Raw genomic sequence first — 20,572 nt, forward strand, 5'->3', positions numbered from 1 at the left:
TCATTTACATATTTGTAACAATAAACAGGCTCTTGAGCTGGTGTCAGCTGTGCTTCTGAGATTTAGGAGACTAACTTGGCATTCCTTGTATAGTCTCTATTCTACGATGCTAGGAAAAAAAAATACAAGATCCTAATTCCACCCAAATGAATGTGCTCAATGGGTCTTTTATCTGTGTGCCTCAGGGTAGGCTGGGCCAACATTCGTGGCTGATGTTATCGATTAATAGAGGAAATGACTTAAAGAAAAATCTTATGCTGTTTGATTTTTGCTCTTAGGATGCTTTACATGGCCAAGGAAGGACTCGAGACTTTATTTTAGAAGCGTTTTTTCACTGAAGCTGGGTTCTATGAAGTTGCCATTAAAGACTAGGCAAAAATATATTTCTTAGTCCCTTCCAGCACTGAATGTGTAGGTCTGTACCTACAATATATTATGACTGCAGGGGGGTGTTAGTGATTTTCTGAAGACCTCACAGAGGTTAGACAGAGAGGCAAAACATCCTGAAACCCATGAGCCAGGAATACAAAGCTTCTGAAGGAACAAACTGACCTATCGTCGTCTTGAAAGCATTATTTATGAGGTGCTGTGACCATTGGTGTTAAGGATCAACAGAAAATTAGGGAGTATTTCACATGAGGGAGAATTTCTAAACATATCAGATTGAAGTGGCTATCTCTTTAAAGATACACATCTTGCAGTCCTATATCTCCTGTTGAAATTCAGCCTAGATTTATCATGCCTTTTCCACTGGCCTGTGGAAGAAAAGATTGATAGTCTAGTCCAGTTTATAGAGGCCACCAAGGCAAATAGGCCCATTTAACAACATTGTAGACAGATTTGGCGTGGAGGGCAGGAGCTGAATGACCAGGGGCAATCAGGTGTTCTGTACTTCACCCTGGAAGATCACTATCAGCGTACATCATCAAGACAGTACCAAGAAAGTTCGCGTATCTGCCTCTGTCTTGGTTTGCTGTACTCGTTCCTCAGATGTCAGGCTTCCATACCTTTCCTGGGAACTCTTTTTACTCCTGTGACTTGATCAAATTGCAGCGGTGGTGAGGGAGCAAGTGTGTAGGTTGTCCTATTGGTGTGGGTGCATTCAGAGTTGGCCAGTTTGTTCCCCTTGGGGTTTTCATCTGCACGTCTAGCTACCTACTCTGTTTAGGGAACTAAAAATGCTTCTACCATATAAATAGTTCATTTACCTCAAAGACTTCAAAACTGAATTTACTACTTTAAGAAATGTGCATCCAGGACATTAATTTGCTTTACATTTAGTGCTTTTTTTTCCACATGTTTCCCCCTACAGTCATGTTAGAAGTCGTGTCCCCACCTGTTTCTGGTTCTTGAGGTTACAGCTTTGCTCAAGAAATGCTTTTTTAACTCCGGTTTTGTGCACAAATAGAGCAAGAACAGCAGTGTGAAGCCTTTAACTCTCATTTCTTCTGATGGCTATGGTGTTTCAGCCATTATTTATTCACCATTTGTGGGAACCGACTTGGAGTGTGGATTATGTAGCATCACAATGGCTTTCAGTGCCTGCAGGATCAAATAAAGAAACTGCCTTGGCTGAGACAAAACTTCTTAGTCCAACGTAAGAACTGAGTGTTTTCCCACTCTGACTTAGTTGCACCCCAGCCAGCTCCCACACCTGGACCTTCAATACTGGCAGAGAAAATGCAAAAAGTGACTGTGAGCAGAATATCTTCCCCCCTCCTAACTTAGCACCATTCATCTTTGATATAAGTTGTGCTTCATGTACCTGTAAATCCTACTGCCCTTGTGTATGCTGGTGCTGCCCGCTATTTGTGGTGGTGCTTGGAAATTGTTGTGTTTCCATAGGGTCACTTCTTGACTCGCAACCCTGGGTACAGCACACACATGTACTGTACATCTGGTACTGACACTTGGGTGCACTCTCAAAATTGCTTTTCTTCCCCAAATCATGGATTTGTTGGGAGGGGAGGAATTTCAGAAAAATAATCAATGTATTTTATGCAGAAATGTATATGCATAAAATTTAGTACAGAAATTTCTGTACATCTGTATAATGGGTTTTTTTAATGCTGCAAGTAATAGTGTTAGGTGAAGAAATTTTAGCTGGTACTCTCTCTGTTCAGTAATAGTCACTAATCTTTGTGAATATCAATTTTGGGCTGTCTGCTAATGTTAGTACAGAGATGTGAAGCTAATCCAGCCATACCTCAACAGAAGTGATTAATACTGAACCTTCACATCACTGTTTCTGTCACGACTGTAGTCCTTTAGAGTTCTAGTGTAATGTTCTCTTCACAGCTGAATTTAGGTAGCAAGTACAATAGGAGAGACATTAAGTCACTGAATTTGTCTTGTTATTGCCAGCTTGCTTTTGTTTTAAACCCTTAAAAATCTTCTTTTAGCATATAAAATTAAAATTGGAGAAAAACCTTTTCTCTTCCCCCAAATCTTGGTTTTGTAATATTGTGAATGTGACTTACAGTAGGCGTTGGAAATGAAAGTGAGGGGTTTGTTTTGCTTTGGTTTTGAATTTGGAAATAGAGTGTTTCTTGGCATCACAGAACAGACAGTGAGGAGAGTGCTCGTTTGAGGTAACATGAGAGGCTTTTTGGGTGCTTTGCCAGGAAAAAGAACGCCTGCCTTAGCAGGAGGAAGGACTTCAGGGAAGAAGAGAAGCTGAAATTTGCTGAAACAACAGTGAGCAGCATGGCGTTCTTGAGTGCAAGGTAGGGAGGGCCTAGGAAAAACCGTCAGTGAATGAATGAAATGAGGAGAGAAGTACTGAAGTACTGAAAGTACTAGAAGTTTCATTATCTAAAAATTTAAAAAGATTAAATTATGGGAGTAAAACTACATTAGTTGAAAATACTAGTTTTTTGAGAGAACAAAGTATTTGTGAAACTCATATATCAGTTGATTTCAAAGTTTGATTTAACCGTCATGGGTCATACCCATTACAAGAAAAAATTCCCGTGAATGCCACATGAGTTTCGAGGGCCAGCCTCGAGATCTCCTTTCTGGCCAATTATTCTCCCTGGTGGATGCAGTAATCTGGTCCTTACGCTGTGGGAGTAGATCCCAATTAGCAATGCCGGTTTTGCACCGAGAGCATTGCTGCACACAGGCAGAGCGCTGTTTGCATGCAAGCTGAATCCTCTTCTGATCTGTGAATGGTAGAGACAGAAATCAGGAAAAATTGTAGAAAGCATTTCAAGTCTCTTAGCTTTGTACCGTTTGGATATTTTTCTTATTCTCCCAGTCATGCATGTACGTACATATGTGCACTTTCTCTGTTGTGCATAGCAACTTCAAGGCTGTTTTTTAAAGATCTTCAGGCATTTTCTGAGTGTTTTTGAACCAGTGCACTATTCACCGGTGTATTGCTTGTGTAGAGGTTGTCTTTGATGAGGTTTTTGTCATCTGCACCCACTGAAGTTTCAGTGTACTCAAGCATTAGAAAAGCCACTATTTGAGCGTCTTTGTTTTCTTTGTTGAGCTGTTTATTTTGCTTTCTTCCCACACAGTTCCCTGGCCTCCCTCTGACAACTGCTTTTCTGCATGAATTACATTCCTCGGGGCCGCAAGTCTCCTAATTCTTCCAGTCGATTTGATTCCTGCCTGTGTGATTAGTCCTCTGCTCCAACACACAGTTGGTCTTTGCCAAGCAAACTGCTTGCTAAGTGCCTTTAACATGAAGACCTAACTACATTTTTTAACCTCATTAGTGTGTAGGGCACTGCTTCATTCCAGCTTAATAACATGGCCACTATTGAATCATCACTTGCTCTAAAACAGGTTACAAAAAGGTTACCTAAGTTGTCTGGTTTTCTTTTTGTATGACTGTGCTTTTGCTGGATAACAGTTTCTTTCAACACGTGGCCAGTTTTAGCATGTACGTTGCTTTTTGGAAGGACACCCGTTGGTTCTGCTCAGGTAGATTTGCGATGCTGAGAAATTTCATATTTGTGTGTTCAAAAAGAAACTCAGCATCTATTTGGAAATAGTGCATCTAAGTAATAAAACTGGTAAGAAAATGTGGTTTGGGGAGAAAAGGGGAAGAGGACTTGGGGAAGCTGATCCATTTTTCCTACTTGTTTCAGCTTTAGAATTTCAAAGATCTCATCCCCACCAGCTAAAATACAGACTTCTCGCTATATTGCTGTATTTACAGCAATGCAGCCACAGTCTGCATTGGTTCACTCTCTCATGGAATCAATTTTTAGCTGAAATTTAGATTTCAGTTACAACCACTTATAAACTCTAATGGCAAAGATATTACGGGACTTCCAAAAATTGTAAAGGCAGTAAAAAAAACAACAAAGTTTTCTAGGAAGTCAGCGTCACCAGGGAGCTGGGAGAAGAAAGGAGGCACTGGGTCACATGCCACTTGTGATGGTGCATTTGTGCAGTTGCGTAGCACAGCCACTCACAGGGTGAGACTTCATGATTAATGGTGTTTATTCTTGACAGAAGCCTCCTTTATTTATCTGCAATACAGTTTAGTGATTTTATCAGTCACCTGAATGAAAAATATTCAGTCATACCAATATTGCAGTGTAAATTGAGTAGAGTCACTTTTTATTATATCTTTCAGCCTTATCATCTGCACAGTAATTTTCTAGCAGGGGTTTGATATAGAAAGGCTGGATTTAGCTGTACTTGACACAAAGCCTCTTCAATTTCCCCTAAAAGTTCAGGCTACTCTTAGAAATGTGTATAAATATATATATAAAACCCTCTTATCCAAGCAATTTCAGGATTTGAAAGAATAAAGATAAAATGTGCAAACCTGGATGTGAGAAATGTTGTTCATATGAAAGCACCTAATAGCTCTGAAGCCACTGGTGAAACGCTCTTTAGTGTTTAAGCTTGTGGCTTAGTGCAGTTCTTTTTGCATGGCTACGTAGTCTGACTTTCTTCTAATCAATCATCATCCAACTCCAATCAGCATACAGGCAGAGCCTATCGTTCATCCTGGGTGTAATTTCAGAGGTGAAGACTATAATGGCCACATACAGCACATTAGTCACTGCGATAACAGCTAGTGGCACTCCTGAGGAAGGGGGAGGACGGGGGAGAAGGGGAATAAAATTCTTCTCGTTCTCACAGTGCATTAGTGAAATAGGAGCAAATGTTAAACAAATGTTTATTCAATTAGCTGACTTAACAGCATTAAGTGTGAGAAAGCTTCTGACATTCCTTTGACCCACTCTTTTGCGGGAGGAGAGGAAGGGGAAAGGGAAGGAAGAAAGGGGTACGTGAATGCCGTCAGGATTTATATATGCCCCCATATGCATACGATGGTGCTGTTGTGGTTAAACACTTCAAGAGATGGCAGTCCCTGCCTGTAACTGAGAGGAGGCTAAAATTTGAATAGCAAATGAGACCACCTCTTGAGCATCAAAAGAGAATTGCAGAGCGGGGAAGTTTGCTACAGGAATGCAGTTGGTAATTTCACTGCCCAGTCTGCTATTAATAACAATAGATAATGAGTACATTGTAGACCTTTTAGATTTTCCTGCTGCACTTTGTGCTACAGCCTAGTTTGAAGAGGGAATGGTTTATGGAGGTCCATGGCAGTCTCCCCTCTAATGTGCAGCAACACTTTTTCAAGGCTTTTTCGAAGAACATTTGCTTGTTCTGTGTGTGTTTTGTATTTGTGATGAGGAGTTGTGGATCAAATGCAGCATTTATACATTATCCTCGATATATGAATGACCACAAGTCAGTAGACTTGGAACTGGCTGAAGACAGGGGAAAAATTTACCAGCACTGAGATTGGGCTGCGCTATGCAGGTGTAGGATCTTACCCTACTTATAGTTCATAGAAGTCAGTGTGAACTGAGCAAAGCAAGGCAGTGCCTTGGCAAGGCTGTAGCAGAAGCAAGCGATGGAAATCACAGCTTATCTTATTAGCATTACTTTCATTTACTGTTCACATTAGAACAGCTCTGTGCAGGACCAGAGCTCTGCTGAGTGTCGTGCAAATACAAGGAGCTCTGCCAGGAGGAGCTCACGGCCGGGCTGCTTTGGCAAACACAGTCTGGTGAGTTGGCTCTGCTGGCCTTGGGGGTTACCAGTACCAGCTGTTTTCCTCACCCTGAAGATGAACCCTTGTGCCGCAGCAGGGTTAGCTGGGGGGTGCCTTTGCCACGTTTAACGGCTCACGAAAACCGGGCAGTGAAGTGGATCGAGGCAGAGGTGTACTGCCCATGCTGGAAGGAATGCCAGCTTACACAGCTGCCACAAAATTTGCAAGAGGACGTCAGCTAAAAGCCTAAAAGGCAAGTGGCATTTGGTGGGATCAGTTGTAGTGGGTCACATTTTTGTATGTTTGTACCCTTTGTACAAGCAAAGAAACTGCCAGGTAAATGCATGTAATCCTCCCCTAGTCACCAGTTTCTTTGCAGCAGTCCTCAGAAGGATTTGGAGGAAGGAGAGGCAAGCTGGGATGCCCCGTATGCAAAGGCCAAGTGGACAGGGTTTCCGAGGAGTGTTGGAGGCAGTGACAGTGGCTGGTGGCAGGATGGCAGGAAGAGGAAAAGGACAGGCAGGTTTTTGCATAGAGAAGAAAAAAATAAATCAGTCAAAACTATATCTGCATGTGCATTTAAGGAATGCATGTCAAGACTCCAAGTCAAGACTCGTGTAATTAGATGAATATACCTTGACTGAGTGGCATATGAAGCAGCAGTTGCTCACTGTAGTCAATACATGTGTAACTGTAGGCTGAAGGTCACCAGTGTTACAGCTGACCTTATTTAAATAAAATGTTAAATAATGGAATGTATATTCATTGCTTTGTACACCATAAACTCTTCTTGAGGGGATCCACAAGCTGGTGGTTGGGTTATTTATGAAGTATTACAAGTAGCAGAGTGCGTATGTAAAAAAGCTGAATCTGCGTTCAGGCAGTCTGTCAGTTGAAAAATAGGAATACAGTCACTGACTAAGGATTTAGTGCCTTGATTAATGTAGCCAATTTTTAACTGTAACTACATAATGTTAACAGTTCCCAAGGAAGGAAAGGGGAACCAGAGTAATATTCTTTTATTGTGGGTCATTGGTTAATTGTTGTGCACGATTTCCAGCACCATGAACATCTCTTGGGCCGTCATTTGTGTGTTCTTTGTTTTGTTTTGTTTTGTTTTTCTGCAACAATATCTTTTAACTTATGAGGGAGAAACATTTTGTTCTAACCCGAAGTGAGGTTATTTGTGTATTTTAGGATTTTACATTCCAGCCTTGCACACATCCTTACCTCAATGAGAAAATATTAAAAATATAATATCTCTTTGTCTGACCTTTCCACTGTAGATATCGAACACCTTCTGAGTGCTTTACCACAGTTTACAGATGGGGAAATAGTGGATGAGGAAGTCAACAAGCTTGTCCAAGGTGACAGAGCAGATAAGTGGTGGCAACCAAACCAGAGCCTGTGTATTTAAACCCTGATCTAGGTCCTCTTGTGTGTAAACTACACAGGCACTGACCCATTCATGATTTATTTGTACAAATATCTGTGGAATGGAAGGTTGCAATCAAATCCGATTCTGCGACTCACTTCTCCATACTGACTACAGTTCCAGTGTGAATGCTGGAGGAAAAGTAAGCAAAATGTTGACTAGGTGTTAGAACATGGAGAGTAGTATAGGAAATAATGTTCTTTCTTTTATTAGGACTTAGGCATGTTCTTGTTTTCCCCCCTTTTTTCATTTGCATCACTAGGCAAATACTGTTAATAGTGCTTACCTTTTTGTAGCACTGGAGTCCTTAAGCATTAAGTGTGCTCTGACGTTTCCGTATTTTCCGTTAACTCTAATTCTTCAAATGTTTGCAAGCATTTGCTCGGTTTTCCTAAGAACAAGGATGCAATACAGCAGCTTTGAGGCAGTTGAGTAATTTTAGGGAAATGGGCTACGTTTTTAAGACACAATTTATGAAGGAAAAAAGGTATTACAATATTATATTATTGATTTCCCATACTATGTATTTATGGATTTGATTGTTTACAAGTTACATTAGAAGTGCAAAGAGAAGGGCACCATGGATTTACGTTTTAAAAATACTCAGTGTTGGCCTTACTCTCCTTGCTTTGAAGTTAGTGGAAGCTTTACTGGTGGCTCTCGGGGAGAGAATTGGGTCAGCACTTTGTGCTTATGAAGATCATGTCCATGATCACTTAAGGATTTTATCAAATAAATCAGTGGACATTTTCCCATTGATTGCAATTTATATAGGTTTGAACCCTACAATAGCAACTAAAGATTTTGTGAAGCAGGTTGATTGTTTAACTCTTGATTTTTCTGTATCATTTAGGTGTATAGTCAGCTGCCTGAGCCTGATTTATCGAGCACCTGCAACCACACATGTGCTTGTAACAGTGAGGAGTAACTTGATCATTAGCCAGTTATTGACTGCTCGTGCCAAAGGGTCAGTCTATACAAGCAACTATGACATTAAACAAAGAATGTGCACGTAACATGGGAGATACTACCAAATGAACTGAGCCATGTGCTTTAAAATAGGAATCACTACATAACAAGGAAGTCCTTATTGTTTCTTTATCTTCCAGGATCTACTAGAAATAAAAGTGTTAGTGTTTTGGGGGCAGCCATCAGAGGATTATTGCAGGGGAAAAAAAAAAAAAAGAAAAAAAGAAAAAGAAAAAAAGGATCATAGACAGTTTAATGAGTTTAACATTTTTCAATTCCCAAGTAAGGGTTGAATTGAACAGGTATCAAAGAAACAGTGTGGATATCATTGGTATGAGAGTTATGCCATCAATGCTTGCTCCAGCATTGAATAACGTACTGTTAAATGATTAAATATCGAGGTTTGAACTTTGACACTTTCATAATAAAATAAGATGGATGAAAAGGCAATAATAAATTAGGTTATGTTACAATATTTCATCCCACTTCGTTGACAAGCTTTGTTCTGTGAGATAGATTATTGTTCCATCTGTAACCTCAGTTCAGTGTCATATTTACAATGTTATAGTTAAGGATCACTTGCTGTTTTCAATATAAATGTATTTTTCAACAGATTCATAAAAGAGCCATTTAAAAATTGATCAGGGCAAAACTTGGTGTTAAGATTTCCAGCCCTGGAGTTATAGTTTCCTTTAAAATCAAGAAATGCTTAAATCACTATGTTTTGGTGGGGTTTTTTTTTAAGATACATTGTACTTCGAAGAGGTTTTTGCCCAAGCACAGCTTAAAGCTATTTGTAAACCATTTATGACAGATGACTTCTCTACCACTCAACCAACCTCAAATTTTTCATCCAGATTTTCCCGTGACACAGACCTTTGCGGCCGTCCTGAGCGGCTTTACATCTGCTTCCAGAAAATGTTGCTTTTGAGGAGTGCTGTCTGACAAGCACAGGGCTTGCAGCGCGCCCCAGGGCCCGCTGTGCTTTTCACAGTTGCAAGAGATGTAAGAGCAGGAACAATGTGCGCTGTATTGATATCCTGGCATGTCTTAGAGCAGTTGAAGGACTCCAAAGAAAAGAAACCCATTGTGAGGATCCTGAGGCCGCTAATAGTACGTAATTGCCTTGAACAGCCTCACCTGGGACCTCCACATACACCCCATGCACATGGGAGCCCCCTTTAAGCTCAGCCTGGGGCCTTTAGTCCCTGCCTGAGCTGTGTTGTAGGTAGCACCCATCTGTGGTCCCACCCCTGGCTGAGCTCGGGACCTGCACTGTACGTGGTGGTTCTCCTGGATGGACCCCTCAGAGCCATGGTGTCTCCCATCCAGTCTTTGGCCCTGTCTCCTTCTGCACTTGACTGACCTCCCCTGGATGTGGTTTGTCATCAGCACTTGTCTCTGGTCACTCAGCTCAGATCTGGTGGCCTGTGCTGGGGTTAACCTTGGCTCGTGGCTTGCTTTCCCCTAGAGAGCAGCTGCCTCTTGCTGCTCCCCAGCACCCTGGCCTTGGTCTCATTTCTTCCCGTCCTTTCCCCTCCTTAATTTCCTGGGCTAATGGCCCTTACTCAGTTAAAAGTAACACAGTTTCATGGTACTTTGGGCTGGTCTTTTGCCTGGCTCTGCACTAGATCTACATGAGTGATAAAACTATGTGCCTCAGTTGGGAAGGGGGAGAAAAAAGGAGAATAGGAAAGTGAAGTTCAGTGTTCTTGTTATGAAATTTCTGAACATTTACAGGTCTATTTGCTTGGAAAATAAAAACTTATTAGTATTTTGTCAGTCGAAATCAGCAAATATTTTGGTTTTTTTGAATTTATAGAATTCAAGGAAGTTGTGTATTCCCACCTGTGGTTTCCTTCTCCATTGTGCCACAGGAGCTGTTCAGGAATGAAGGTAGGAGGAAAGATGCAAGGTAGAATGGAAAAATGAGGTAAGGTAGGGAATACTTTGTGCCCTCTCTAGCCTAATATCCAGAGCTCATCTGGCACCTGTCACACCTTACCCTGCTGCACCAGAGGCATGGGCAGAGACTAGAAATTGTGCTGAATTCTGTTGGTATGGCACTGAGAAGAGAGGGTGGGTGAAGGGCCACAGAGACAACAAGATCTCTGCTGGGGATTTTTATCTTTAGTCATAGCCTGACAGCAGTATTTAACCTGCATGAGTTAGCCACTCTGTTGCTACCGAAGAAAGGGATAGGATTTCCACTTGAAGCATCTAATCTTCAGAGTAAAACTGGCTAAAACAACCTGAAGTGTATGGTTATGAGCTGCACTACCCACTCCCCTCACCCACCCCTGGCCGCTGATGCAAAAAATGTGTGATCCTTTTGGGATAATGCTAGGTAATGATCTGTGCATGCAGATCATTTTGAAATACATATAACTTGCTCGTGCTTGCTGCATCAACTCTCAGATTCCCATGATATTCCTTCCCTAGTTAACAATAAGGCTGCTTGGGCTGAAAAGGGAATTGCACTTTGTTCAGTTTTTGTGGCAGCTAAAAATCCAAACCTGCTGCTGGTCAGTCTTCTTGTGTGGAGTTCATCTGTTGGCAGCTGTAAGCAACAAAACAAAATGACACACCGTTTTCATGAGTAGGAACTGAAATCTTACATGCAGCTCACCTGTGGTTCAGCAGTGGCCAGAAAAAGCATTAAAAAAAGGATTGTGGCTTCACGCGTTTTGTGATTTGCCATACGTCTGGTGCTACTCGCAGCTGCTGAACTGGTGTGAGCACGTAAGTTTTTAAGACCCTGCAGACACCTCTGCAGCATTTGTCGGAAAATGTGTTATGACTAATAGGAAAAAAATATACCTGTTTGCCCCTACACTGATCTCAGTTCCTTGGCACGTGTGCACCATCCTCCTGCTGAGTAGCTGAGGTTGTCCAGAGCATCAGAGTCAGGGAAGGAAGAAGCTGGTAGGCTGGAGATGGGTGGGGAGTGGGAAGACCTGCATTAGATATTTAAGCTGTGTGACAGTCTGGACACCTTAGCGTTGAGCAGGAAGGCAGTCTGGACAGAAAGGAGGAGACGCCGGCACCGTTCATTGCTGCCTCTCTTTTACGTGAAGGGTGCAGATGTATTCAAGGTTACTGAGAAAGTAATAAAATCAGCCTAATGTGTCAGAATAAAGGTTGCAGTGGTAAAACATGGCTATAGGATCTCTTTTACTCCCAAACCTGGAGATCTCCAGCTTCATATAAGTATGGGAAGTAAGGTAGGCTTTGTATTAAACTTGAATTGAGTTTGCAAGATCTCTGGGAATAGACAGAAATGTCCTGATTCAGAAAAGAGCCTGCATCTGCTTCGCTCCCTCACTCGAGAAAGCCTTAGTGCTCCAAGTATGTCATTGAACATTGAAATCCCCTGTGTAGGAGAAGATAAAGAGCAAGTTCTGCCTTCCCATGGTTTACAGGTGAGACATAAAGTTTCAAGCAGTATCAGTGAAAATACCCCTGCCTTTTCTCATCAGAAGCCTTGGTGCATCTCACGAAGTAGTCTCAGGCCCAAGGCAAAACACTCTTTGCCAAGGCTGGGGACAAAGTATATGTGAAATAAAAATGATGGGGGTGGACTGCCACCAGCGTCTGGAGTTTTGATTTGTTTGTCACTGAGTCTGCAGAGCCACTCTTGGGCTGTACTGTTTGTTGTTTACTGGGCAAAAGTCCTTTATTGGTATGCAAAGAGGTTGCAAAGCAATGCTTAATAGTGTGTTTCTAAATCCACATTTTAGTGTGAAGGAGGGAGTTAAACATTATTTTGAATGAAATTATTAGTGAAGTTTAATCATGGATGGAAAAGAAAGGAAGAATATGTGACCTTTATTGGAATAAATCAACAGGGCTTCAGCAGATGGAGGCAGGAGGGGAAAAGGGACTGTAGGGAAAGGAGGGTCTGGAAAGACAGAGGAGTGAGAAAAGTACAGGCTGGAAGTTAGCAGCACATGAAAATCAGATGTTGGAGAGAGATTAGTAAACATTAGAGTCCAGATCTGGGAATTTTATGCGGAATCTGATGACTCCTTATTTCTGCCTCTGATAATATGATGTGCATGCCTACTGTCGACTGATATTACCCAGGTGAGTGTCCTTTCCTCTAGCATCCTTGGAAAACTGAGGAGCTCAGAGGAGCAGAGAGAAGAAAAGACAGGGCTGAGGAGGAGGAGAAGCGGTCGAGTCCCAGTGTCCTTGAATAGCTCCCATGGATCTGGAGGGAGAAGCTGACAGGCTGGCTCTTAATCTTGCTCCTGCGGCAGCGTTTGGCTCTTGGCCAGCTGGAGAGTGAATCTCTGAGGCTGATACAGACTTTCAGCCTTCTTGCAAAAGCTTTTAAACAGTTTTCTGTTTGATATGCACCAGATAAGGCCAGGGCTCCTGCCTTCCTGCATGCTCTTTGGGTTTCCAACTCTTTCTGAGTTGAGATCACGTTAGAAAAAAGGACTTGTAAAATGACATCTAAACTTAGTTTCTTTGTTACTCTTGTATTGAATTTGCTATACTACTGTATTTTCCTCACTGCCAGGATGGGAAAACCACTCTATAATGTGATATCCAGCTGTGGTATTTTTGCTTCCTACATCACCATGAGTTTTAAGACTCCTGCCTTCCACACTTGGCCTGACAAGGAACCGCAGGACAGCAGATGCTTCATGGCTGGTCAGGTTTCACAGCAGCAACAAGAGTAAAGCTGTGTTTCCCCCATAAAACAAAAGTGCTTCAAAGCCACGCAGAGAAAAAGCATTCTGAGGAAACGAGATACCTGTTTCGCGCGGTGGTGGACAACGGCTTCTGGTTTCAGGTTCTTGGTGCGTTTTAAATATGGTGAAGGCGTACCAGTGAGTGGCTGGGCTTCATCTAGGTCACTTGCTTTGGTGCCAAAGGAGCAATTGCACTGCCGATACCTGCTGCTAGCACACAACAAATGCAGCTCTCTGACAAACTTTGGAGCTAGGAGGTAATTTCAGATAGGAAGGCTAAACAGGCTTACCTTGCAGAGAGCTGTAGGAGGGCAATAAACAGACAAAAGCCAAATAGGGAAGGGAAGGGAAGGGAAAGGAACAGCACAACAGGAAAGATCTTTATTCCTCAGATTTTATGAGCCCTCGTGGATTTTGTGGCAGGGAAGCTGGCATCACATTAGGAATGCGGAACTTTGATCTTCGTCCCAGTCCTGCGCTAGCATTTCCGAGCTGATGGCAGAGCAGAATTGGCTACTGTGTCAGATTATGTTCTGTTGGCCTTTTAGGTGATGATGACTACCTCCATTGATCATGGTATGTGTATGTTAAAGGAAAAAAAATACTTTTCTTGTTTTATTATTCTTTGTAAGCCTGTGGCATCAAAGAAACAGGCTGCCCTCACTGCTCTCACAGCTGCTGCCTGTGTCTGTGCTGTATATATGCTAAATTAATTGGAAAAACAGGGACAAAAAGGCATTTAGTTCAGGTCAACCAGTTGGACTACAGCAAATGCATGACAGGCTTAATCGTTGTTTTTTGCCAAAGAGCAGGTTGGCAAGGGAGGCACTCCAGCCTCTTCTGATGAAATCTGAACTTGTTCGAGTGCTTTTGGAGGCAGGATGCCATGAGAGTGGGGTCTTCATGCACTGCCCAGACACTGTCATATCAACAGGGTAGGATGATGGGGAGCGTTAAGGCAGGTTATTTATCTTTTGTCAGGTGTGAACTCAGCTTTCAGCCTTGGTTCATCACAGCTTCGTACACGTAGCCTGAGAAGGCACCACAGCTCTCCCTTCACAAGAATAAAGTACTTAATTAATGTGGTCTTGTTAAATGCATCAGTCTCTGGCGCCATGCTAAAAGCAAACATATGCAGCAATCTTCTTTGCCCCAAAGTTTTCTGCATCTTTCCTGGGAAGCGACATCAACAAGAAAATGCTCCAGAGGACCCAGATGACTTAATGGCTTACAAAGTTTGGATTTTCTAAAATTAATTCTGTATAAACGTGCAATCTCACACTCTTAGGAAGAGTAAGCTGTCAAATGAAGGGAGTGGGCACAATGTTAGCTCTCAACACTCTTTTTCCAATAGCCATGTGGTTTTGAATGATTCAGCATCTCAGTCTGTCTTACATATTGCAGCAAGAATTAATATGTGATACACAGTGTGCATATTTCACACTAATTAAAGTGATTTTCTGCTGAATTCCATGGGGAAAGGGTACTGAAGGATGTAAAGATTAAACCGAATATAAACTCTTAATAAGAGTGGTCAGAGAAATGTTGCTAATAATGGGTACAGAGAAAAATTCATTTCCTATCCTTTTTCTTTCCGGGCACTTGACTTCAGTGGAAGTTATTACATGTGCAACCCAGTTGTTATTCTTCAATTAATGAATGTGTTACCTTTACAGTATTTATCATTCACATAACCTGACTGGTTTTTGTTTGTTTTTCTTTCTTTTCTTTTTTCTTCCAGGCCTTCTGCGTTATCGAGTAGCCCGACATACTCAGAGCTTCCGTTCCTTAGAATTTCCCCACACCGAAATCCTGCTGCAACATCGGAGTCTCCCTTCAGCACCCCACATCCCTACATTAACCCCTACATGGACTACATCAGGTCCCTGCACAGCAGCCCGTCCCTCTCTATGATCTCGGCAGCCCGTGGACTCAGCCCAACAGACGGTGGGTTAAGACAGACTTCCTGTTTTCTGTCATTGTAGCAACTTGAGTTATATTAATCTTGTCAACATTTTTCCCCCTTGTTCAAAGCAGCTTCAGCAGGTTTGTCAGACATATTCATTATGTCATAAATGTTTCAATACTTCATCAGCCGATCACGGCTCATTTGTACATCTCACAAAGGTTGAAACTTTGGGGAGAAGAAAAAAAAAGCTCTGCCTCATTCAAAATTTAAGCTGGAAGGGTGGTGTATGTCTTGTGACATTTTTTGTTTGTGGAGCTGATCAGGGATGTGATTCCCAGCTCCCAAGAAATCTGTTTATCCGCAATGATTCAAGCCAGATTCTTCACGAGTGTAGATCACTGTATTACCATGGAGTCCTTCAGGTGTGACAGGCTTGTTAATTAAAAAAACATTTTTCAGTCATGTAAAGCATGCACTGACTTGTATTTATTCAATAGTTCTGTTAAAGTTACGTAGAATGATTTCACTTTACCCTAGCCAATGATAAGTCCTAATTGAATTATGCTAATGTAGAAGAAGAGGCTGATGATCAAGTCTAGCCCCTTTAGTTTAAATGATGGGCAGTGTACTTGAAATATTGATACTTTAGGTATTGGTCTGACCATGGCTATTACTTTGTGGATGATTTGGGTTGAAGTGAACTCCTGTGATCACTCTTGCCATTACTCTGGCACATTTCCTATTCATTTCAATGGAATTTTGCTGAAGTGAACAATGAATAGAGTTGCAGAAACGATCAGTCTTGTTAGCAGTAGGTTTTTCAACAACAAAGTAAGTAGTTTAACATTTGAAAATTGTAGCATTTGCTGAAGAGAGCTAAAATACAACATACTCCCAAACAAATATGTAGTGAAGATAATTAAACTATGATTTTAATTATTGGAAAGATCTTTCCAGTGTATGCAGAAACTTACCAAACAGAGTTAAACTGCCTTTAGCTGAATTTGAAAAATGAGCAGTGCACCCTATCTAAAAGGATAACTAATTACTCCTCGCTTATAAGAACATATACCTTTACAGTTAATCCATTAGTTATGGGCACATATTCTTATGAGAATAAATTTTAATGACCTATTGTCAATCAAGGTATATGGCATGCAGACAGGGCTTTCCTAGCAGCACTTTGAATGTTGTATGAATCCTTGCTAATTCTAGTCTTTTTATTCTAACAAAAATATTAAACCAGAATATTTTGAAGGAAAAATTTGAATGCTCTGAATTGCATGTTTTGACTTGGGGAGCTCTGGAGCTTTTGATATCGCATAAACATGGTAGAGCTATCATGTGATGGCATAAATTGGGAAAACTCTTGCAACATGTATTTGGGCTTTTCACAAAAGCTAATACGCAGAATACTTTACTGTCTTTCTTTCAGTAATCATCAGGCCACATTCCTGCAGAATTTCATTTATGCTTGAGGTATGCTCCAGCTGCACATACAAAGAAAAAAGGAAAGAAGTCCACCTGTCACACAACCATATGACATTAACCTGTGTATGTTCTCAGTCTCACATACACAACACTGAGTTGACTTGCATAGATGTGGGCACATAGTGCTGTCTGAGATACCCTGGGGGTATCTGACCCAACACCCAGCTGGTACTTCAAGAAGGCAGAGATTGATCTCCTAGGGGTGTTTTGCCATGTTCACCAGGCCAGTGGTGATCTCTCTGAAACCCTACAATGCCTCAGGGTAGAATTTGGTTCCTGATTCTGACACCTAAATTTAGGCCTCTACAGTATAGAAATCTGTCACCTTGGTGTGCTGGTTTACCTTTATAGTCCAGTGAGATCTACATGGTGCAGTCAGTGAAGCTGTTTGGTTCACCCAAATGCAGACACTTGCGTGTTACCAGCTGAGTCCGGAGCTCCAGCATAACTACAATGGTGCCAAGATTCATCTGTCTACAGCATAGGTGTCAGTTTGGGTCTGTGAAATACCTTGTCTTGATCCAGCTGCCACCTCAGAATGGCAGTTTTCTCCTCTAAGGCCTGTCTCATACCTGCCAGCTTCATGTGGGTGCCTTGTGTACCCAGGGGCTTTCAGATGGCACAAGACACTCAGGTGTGGACAACATCATTGGATACTCCAATGTAAGGCTCATTCCCTGAGCTTTAAATGCTGACTGTATACACAACCTTAGCCTTTCATGAGTACAAGATAAACTTACTAGCTTAAGCTTCTTTCTCTCAGTTTTAAACAAATACATCTCAGTTTGTTTTCCCTGGGCTCACAGCTCATCTTAGATCAGTTACCACAGCCCAGGTGTTGTGCAGCACCACATGAAAACAGAGTAACTTGATTGAGGCATTGGACATATTTCAGTAAAACAAATACGTATTGAAAAGCTGTTAAATTTTTTTCTCTGGAATCCATAGTTTGTTGTATGATCGGTCAGACATACAATGAAATGCTTTTTTCAGGTGTAGGTTCCTGTGATCAGATAGTCCAAATCACAGCTTGGGCACTACTAGAACGCAAATGAAAAAAACCCTGTGATTTAAGGGGGTAAATGCACGTAATGGACGAATAACAACGGACACCATGGCTTAAGTCATGCAGCATTTGAACTATGAAAACTTGTAAGTTGTTACTATTCTTCTGAAAGCCATCGTGAGATTTCTCTTGCTACCCTAATTGCTTTAGGTCAGTTAGGTAATTAGGTCAGTGTGCTCTTGGGCTCAGTCTGACTCACAAATCTGGGGATGGCCAGGAGCCAGAGCAATCTGGAACATAACAAAGAGCAGCTTCATGTTCACTACAAGTCTTGCCAGCTGTAATTAATGACTACCACAGCAGCAGCAATGGTAGAGAATCTTCTGTCTTGTCACTTCACCTTACCCAGCAAAATCAGTGGGCCATAGGTGGCTGAGGAGTCCTCTGAGTTACACAGAGGGTTTGGGGCAGGAGTAAGGACTGAGTTATTGGTGTGTGTAGAGCAGAGTGCTCAAATGGAGCTCAGCAGTGACCACAATGCAGAAGCAACTGCCTCCCCTGGTTAAAAAAGCATGAGCAAAGCTGAAGCTACCCAGGAATAAACAGGAGAAAATTCAGGGCTGCAGGCCTTCCATTTACCCTTCATTTACCCTTCATGCAATACATCATTTAGTAGGCTAATTTTTTATGTTTGAAGAATGTAGTAAGGAATGATCTTTAAAGAGCACCAGGGCATTTTTCAGCATATGGAACATTTAGTAATACAATTATGTCCTCACTATGTTTTCTGCAGCAGTTCATTTGAAAGTTTGCAGCCAATGTTATTGCTAGTTAACCCAGACGCTTATGTCAGAAAGCTCAGGAAGTATTTTAAGTGTGTCTGGAAAGATATGGTAGTTGCCTACTGCTATTAAACTTTTAAAATCAGTGATTCAGTGTGAGTTATTCCTCTTTTAAAATTTGGTCTGAATACTTTTCTTGCCATTTCACAGAAAGTGGTGGTGGCTGAAGTAGACTATATTTAATTGAGAAATTAATTTGTAATTTGGAAAAAATACCAACAACTTTTAATTTATATCAGCTCATTTTTTATGCCATTCCTGTTCCTGTTTGATGTACTTGTATTTCTCTGAACCTTTCCTGAAACTAGTTATATATAACATTATAACATCAAAAGCACATTCTTTCATTTTCCTTGGTAAAAATAAAGTCAGATTATACACTTAAAAAATGCTGTTACTGAATAAACTTCTCTCCAAACTCCAGTGCCATGTTTACCTCCTTTAAGTTTAAATGTAGATTCTTTCCTTCTAAGGTTTGTCTTTAGGATCTGATTCTCTAACGAACAAAATTTATCCTTTTTAGTAATACTGCTTAAGTAACAAGATTCATGATATAGTGATAATTGAAATAATTTCAGCTTAAAATTTTGTTTCTGTTCAAGATTCAGTTGCTCGTATTGGAGAAGAACCTCATTAGATAATATGAAATAATTTAAAAATAATCTGTTGGAGTGTAGCCCATTACCCTAAGGAACTCGAAGTGTTTTAGGCAAACTTAGATACCATCTTCTGGTGAGCAGAGTGTAAGAAAATGTTAACTGTTTTGCAAGTGGGACAAGCAGAGGGCAGAGATGAAGGCTGCTCACCTCAGGTCACATAGCAAGTCAGAATCAGGATCAAAGAGGTGAAGCCCAGCTTATTTTATGAGTACTCACACAAGTCGTTGAAGTGAACCTCTACTTATTGTAGCATCTGAAGCCTGCTGAAATGAGGTGATATTAAAATTATGTGCATTTTTGTGTTTGTCCAGAGTTGCCCATTAGTTGATGGCAAGCTTGAAAACTGCAGGTGAAGAAAAAACCAGCACATTATTTTTACAGGAGAGGAAGGCTAATGCAAGTTGTTATCAGAAGACTCATAAGCTCACTGACAGGGTATAGAACCCGTGTAGTCTGCGATTTTGACTCTGCAATCATACTTATATGTCAAGTACACTTATATATGAACTTTGAAGAATGGGATGGCTGTATTCATTGAGTTTGATCTGTCTTCCAAAAAACCTGCCCCTGTGCTGTTCATGGTATATATTGTGAAAACATACTTTGTCCTCGTTTACTCCTAAACTTATACACAAACTGCCACTGTGAGTGAAAATTTTCTGATCCTCTAAGCAGAGACTCCAGAAACTTGATTGCTTGTAGAAGTTCAGCTGCTTTGTTACCTTAGAGACTGGAGTCCTTTGGGCCAGGGATGAGGTAAATGGGAATAAAGCTCCAGGAAGGTTTTCCTGCCTTTTTTTTTTATGTCACTGAATAAATCATACTGGTTTCCGTTGCTGTCAGCCTGTCTTTTTTTGAGTCACTTAATAATAAATATAAAAAAAAAATGAGATCACTGAGCCCATTAATATTTTATGCCTTGCTGTTTTTTGAATGGTGTCTTTGCAGGATCATTGGTTGAAATATATTGACCAGTGGTGGCATACTGCAGACATTGCATTACATTAAAAAATAAACAAGCTGTTTTAATAGCCAGAGAAACCAGCAATGTTGTAAAACTTTCCTTTTCATTTACCTTACGTCATTAACAGTGGGTTTTTTTTGTTGTGTTTTTAGCTCCACATGCTGGCGTCAGCCCAGCTGAATATTATCATCAGATGGCTCTGTTGGCTGGCCAGCGCAGCCCCTATGCAGACATCATTCCTTCAGCTGCCACTGCAGGAGCCGGTGCTCTTCATATGGAATATCTTCATGCCATGGATAGTAAGTGACGTTTTCTAGAAATATAGACAGTCCTACAAAGGGAACCATGTGGGTTGTTCCTGGTCAGACCCAAAAGGCCTCCATGCAAGTAGAGAAGTGGGGGTCAACGTAAGCCTCCTCATGAGGCTGGAGGGCCAACGGAGTGATTGCCAGATGTACAAGGGTTACATCAAGTCTGAAAGTAAACTTTGAAAGTAAGTAGGGAGAGGAACAGGACCGCTTTTGAAAACAGGTTATAAATTTTATTTCCAGCAGAGCTTGAGT

The 20,572-nt window shown here is 41.3% G+C and overlaps 1 protein-coding gene across 7 annotated transcripts in view; it reads left to right on the top strand.

Annotated features, from left to right (window-relative positions):
• Positions 1-20,572, top strand: part of GLI3 (GLI family zinc finger 3) — a 215,504-nt gene that overhangs the window by 125,125 nt on the left and 69,807 nt on the right. For all 7 annotated transcript variants that reach the window (XM_065051983.1, XM_065051984.1, XM_065051985.1 and 4 more), the window contains 2 exons: positions 14,880-15,085; positions 20,162-20,308. In XM_065051983.1, coding sequence (XP_064908055.1) covers positions 14,880-15,085; positions 20,162-20,308 — 353 coding nt within the window. The remainder of the gene's footprint in view (positions 1-14,879; positions 15,086-20,161; positions 20,309-20,572) is intronic.

Source organism: Columba livia, chromosome 2 (assembly GCF_036013475.1).
Source record: "Columba livia isolate bColLiv1 breed racing homer chromosome 2, bColLiv1.pat.W.v2, whole genome shotgun sequence".
Taxonomy (NCBI): Eukaryota; Metazoa; Chordata; class Aves; order Columbiformes; family Columbidae; genus Columba; species Columba livia.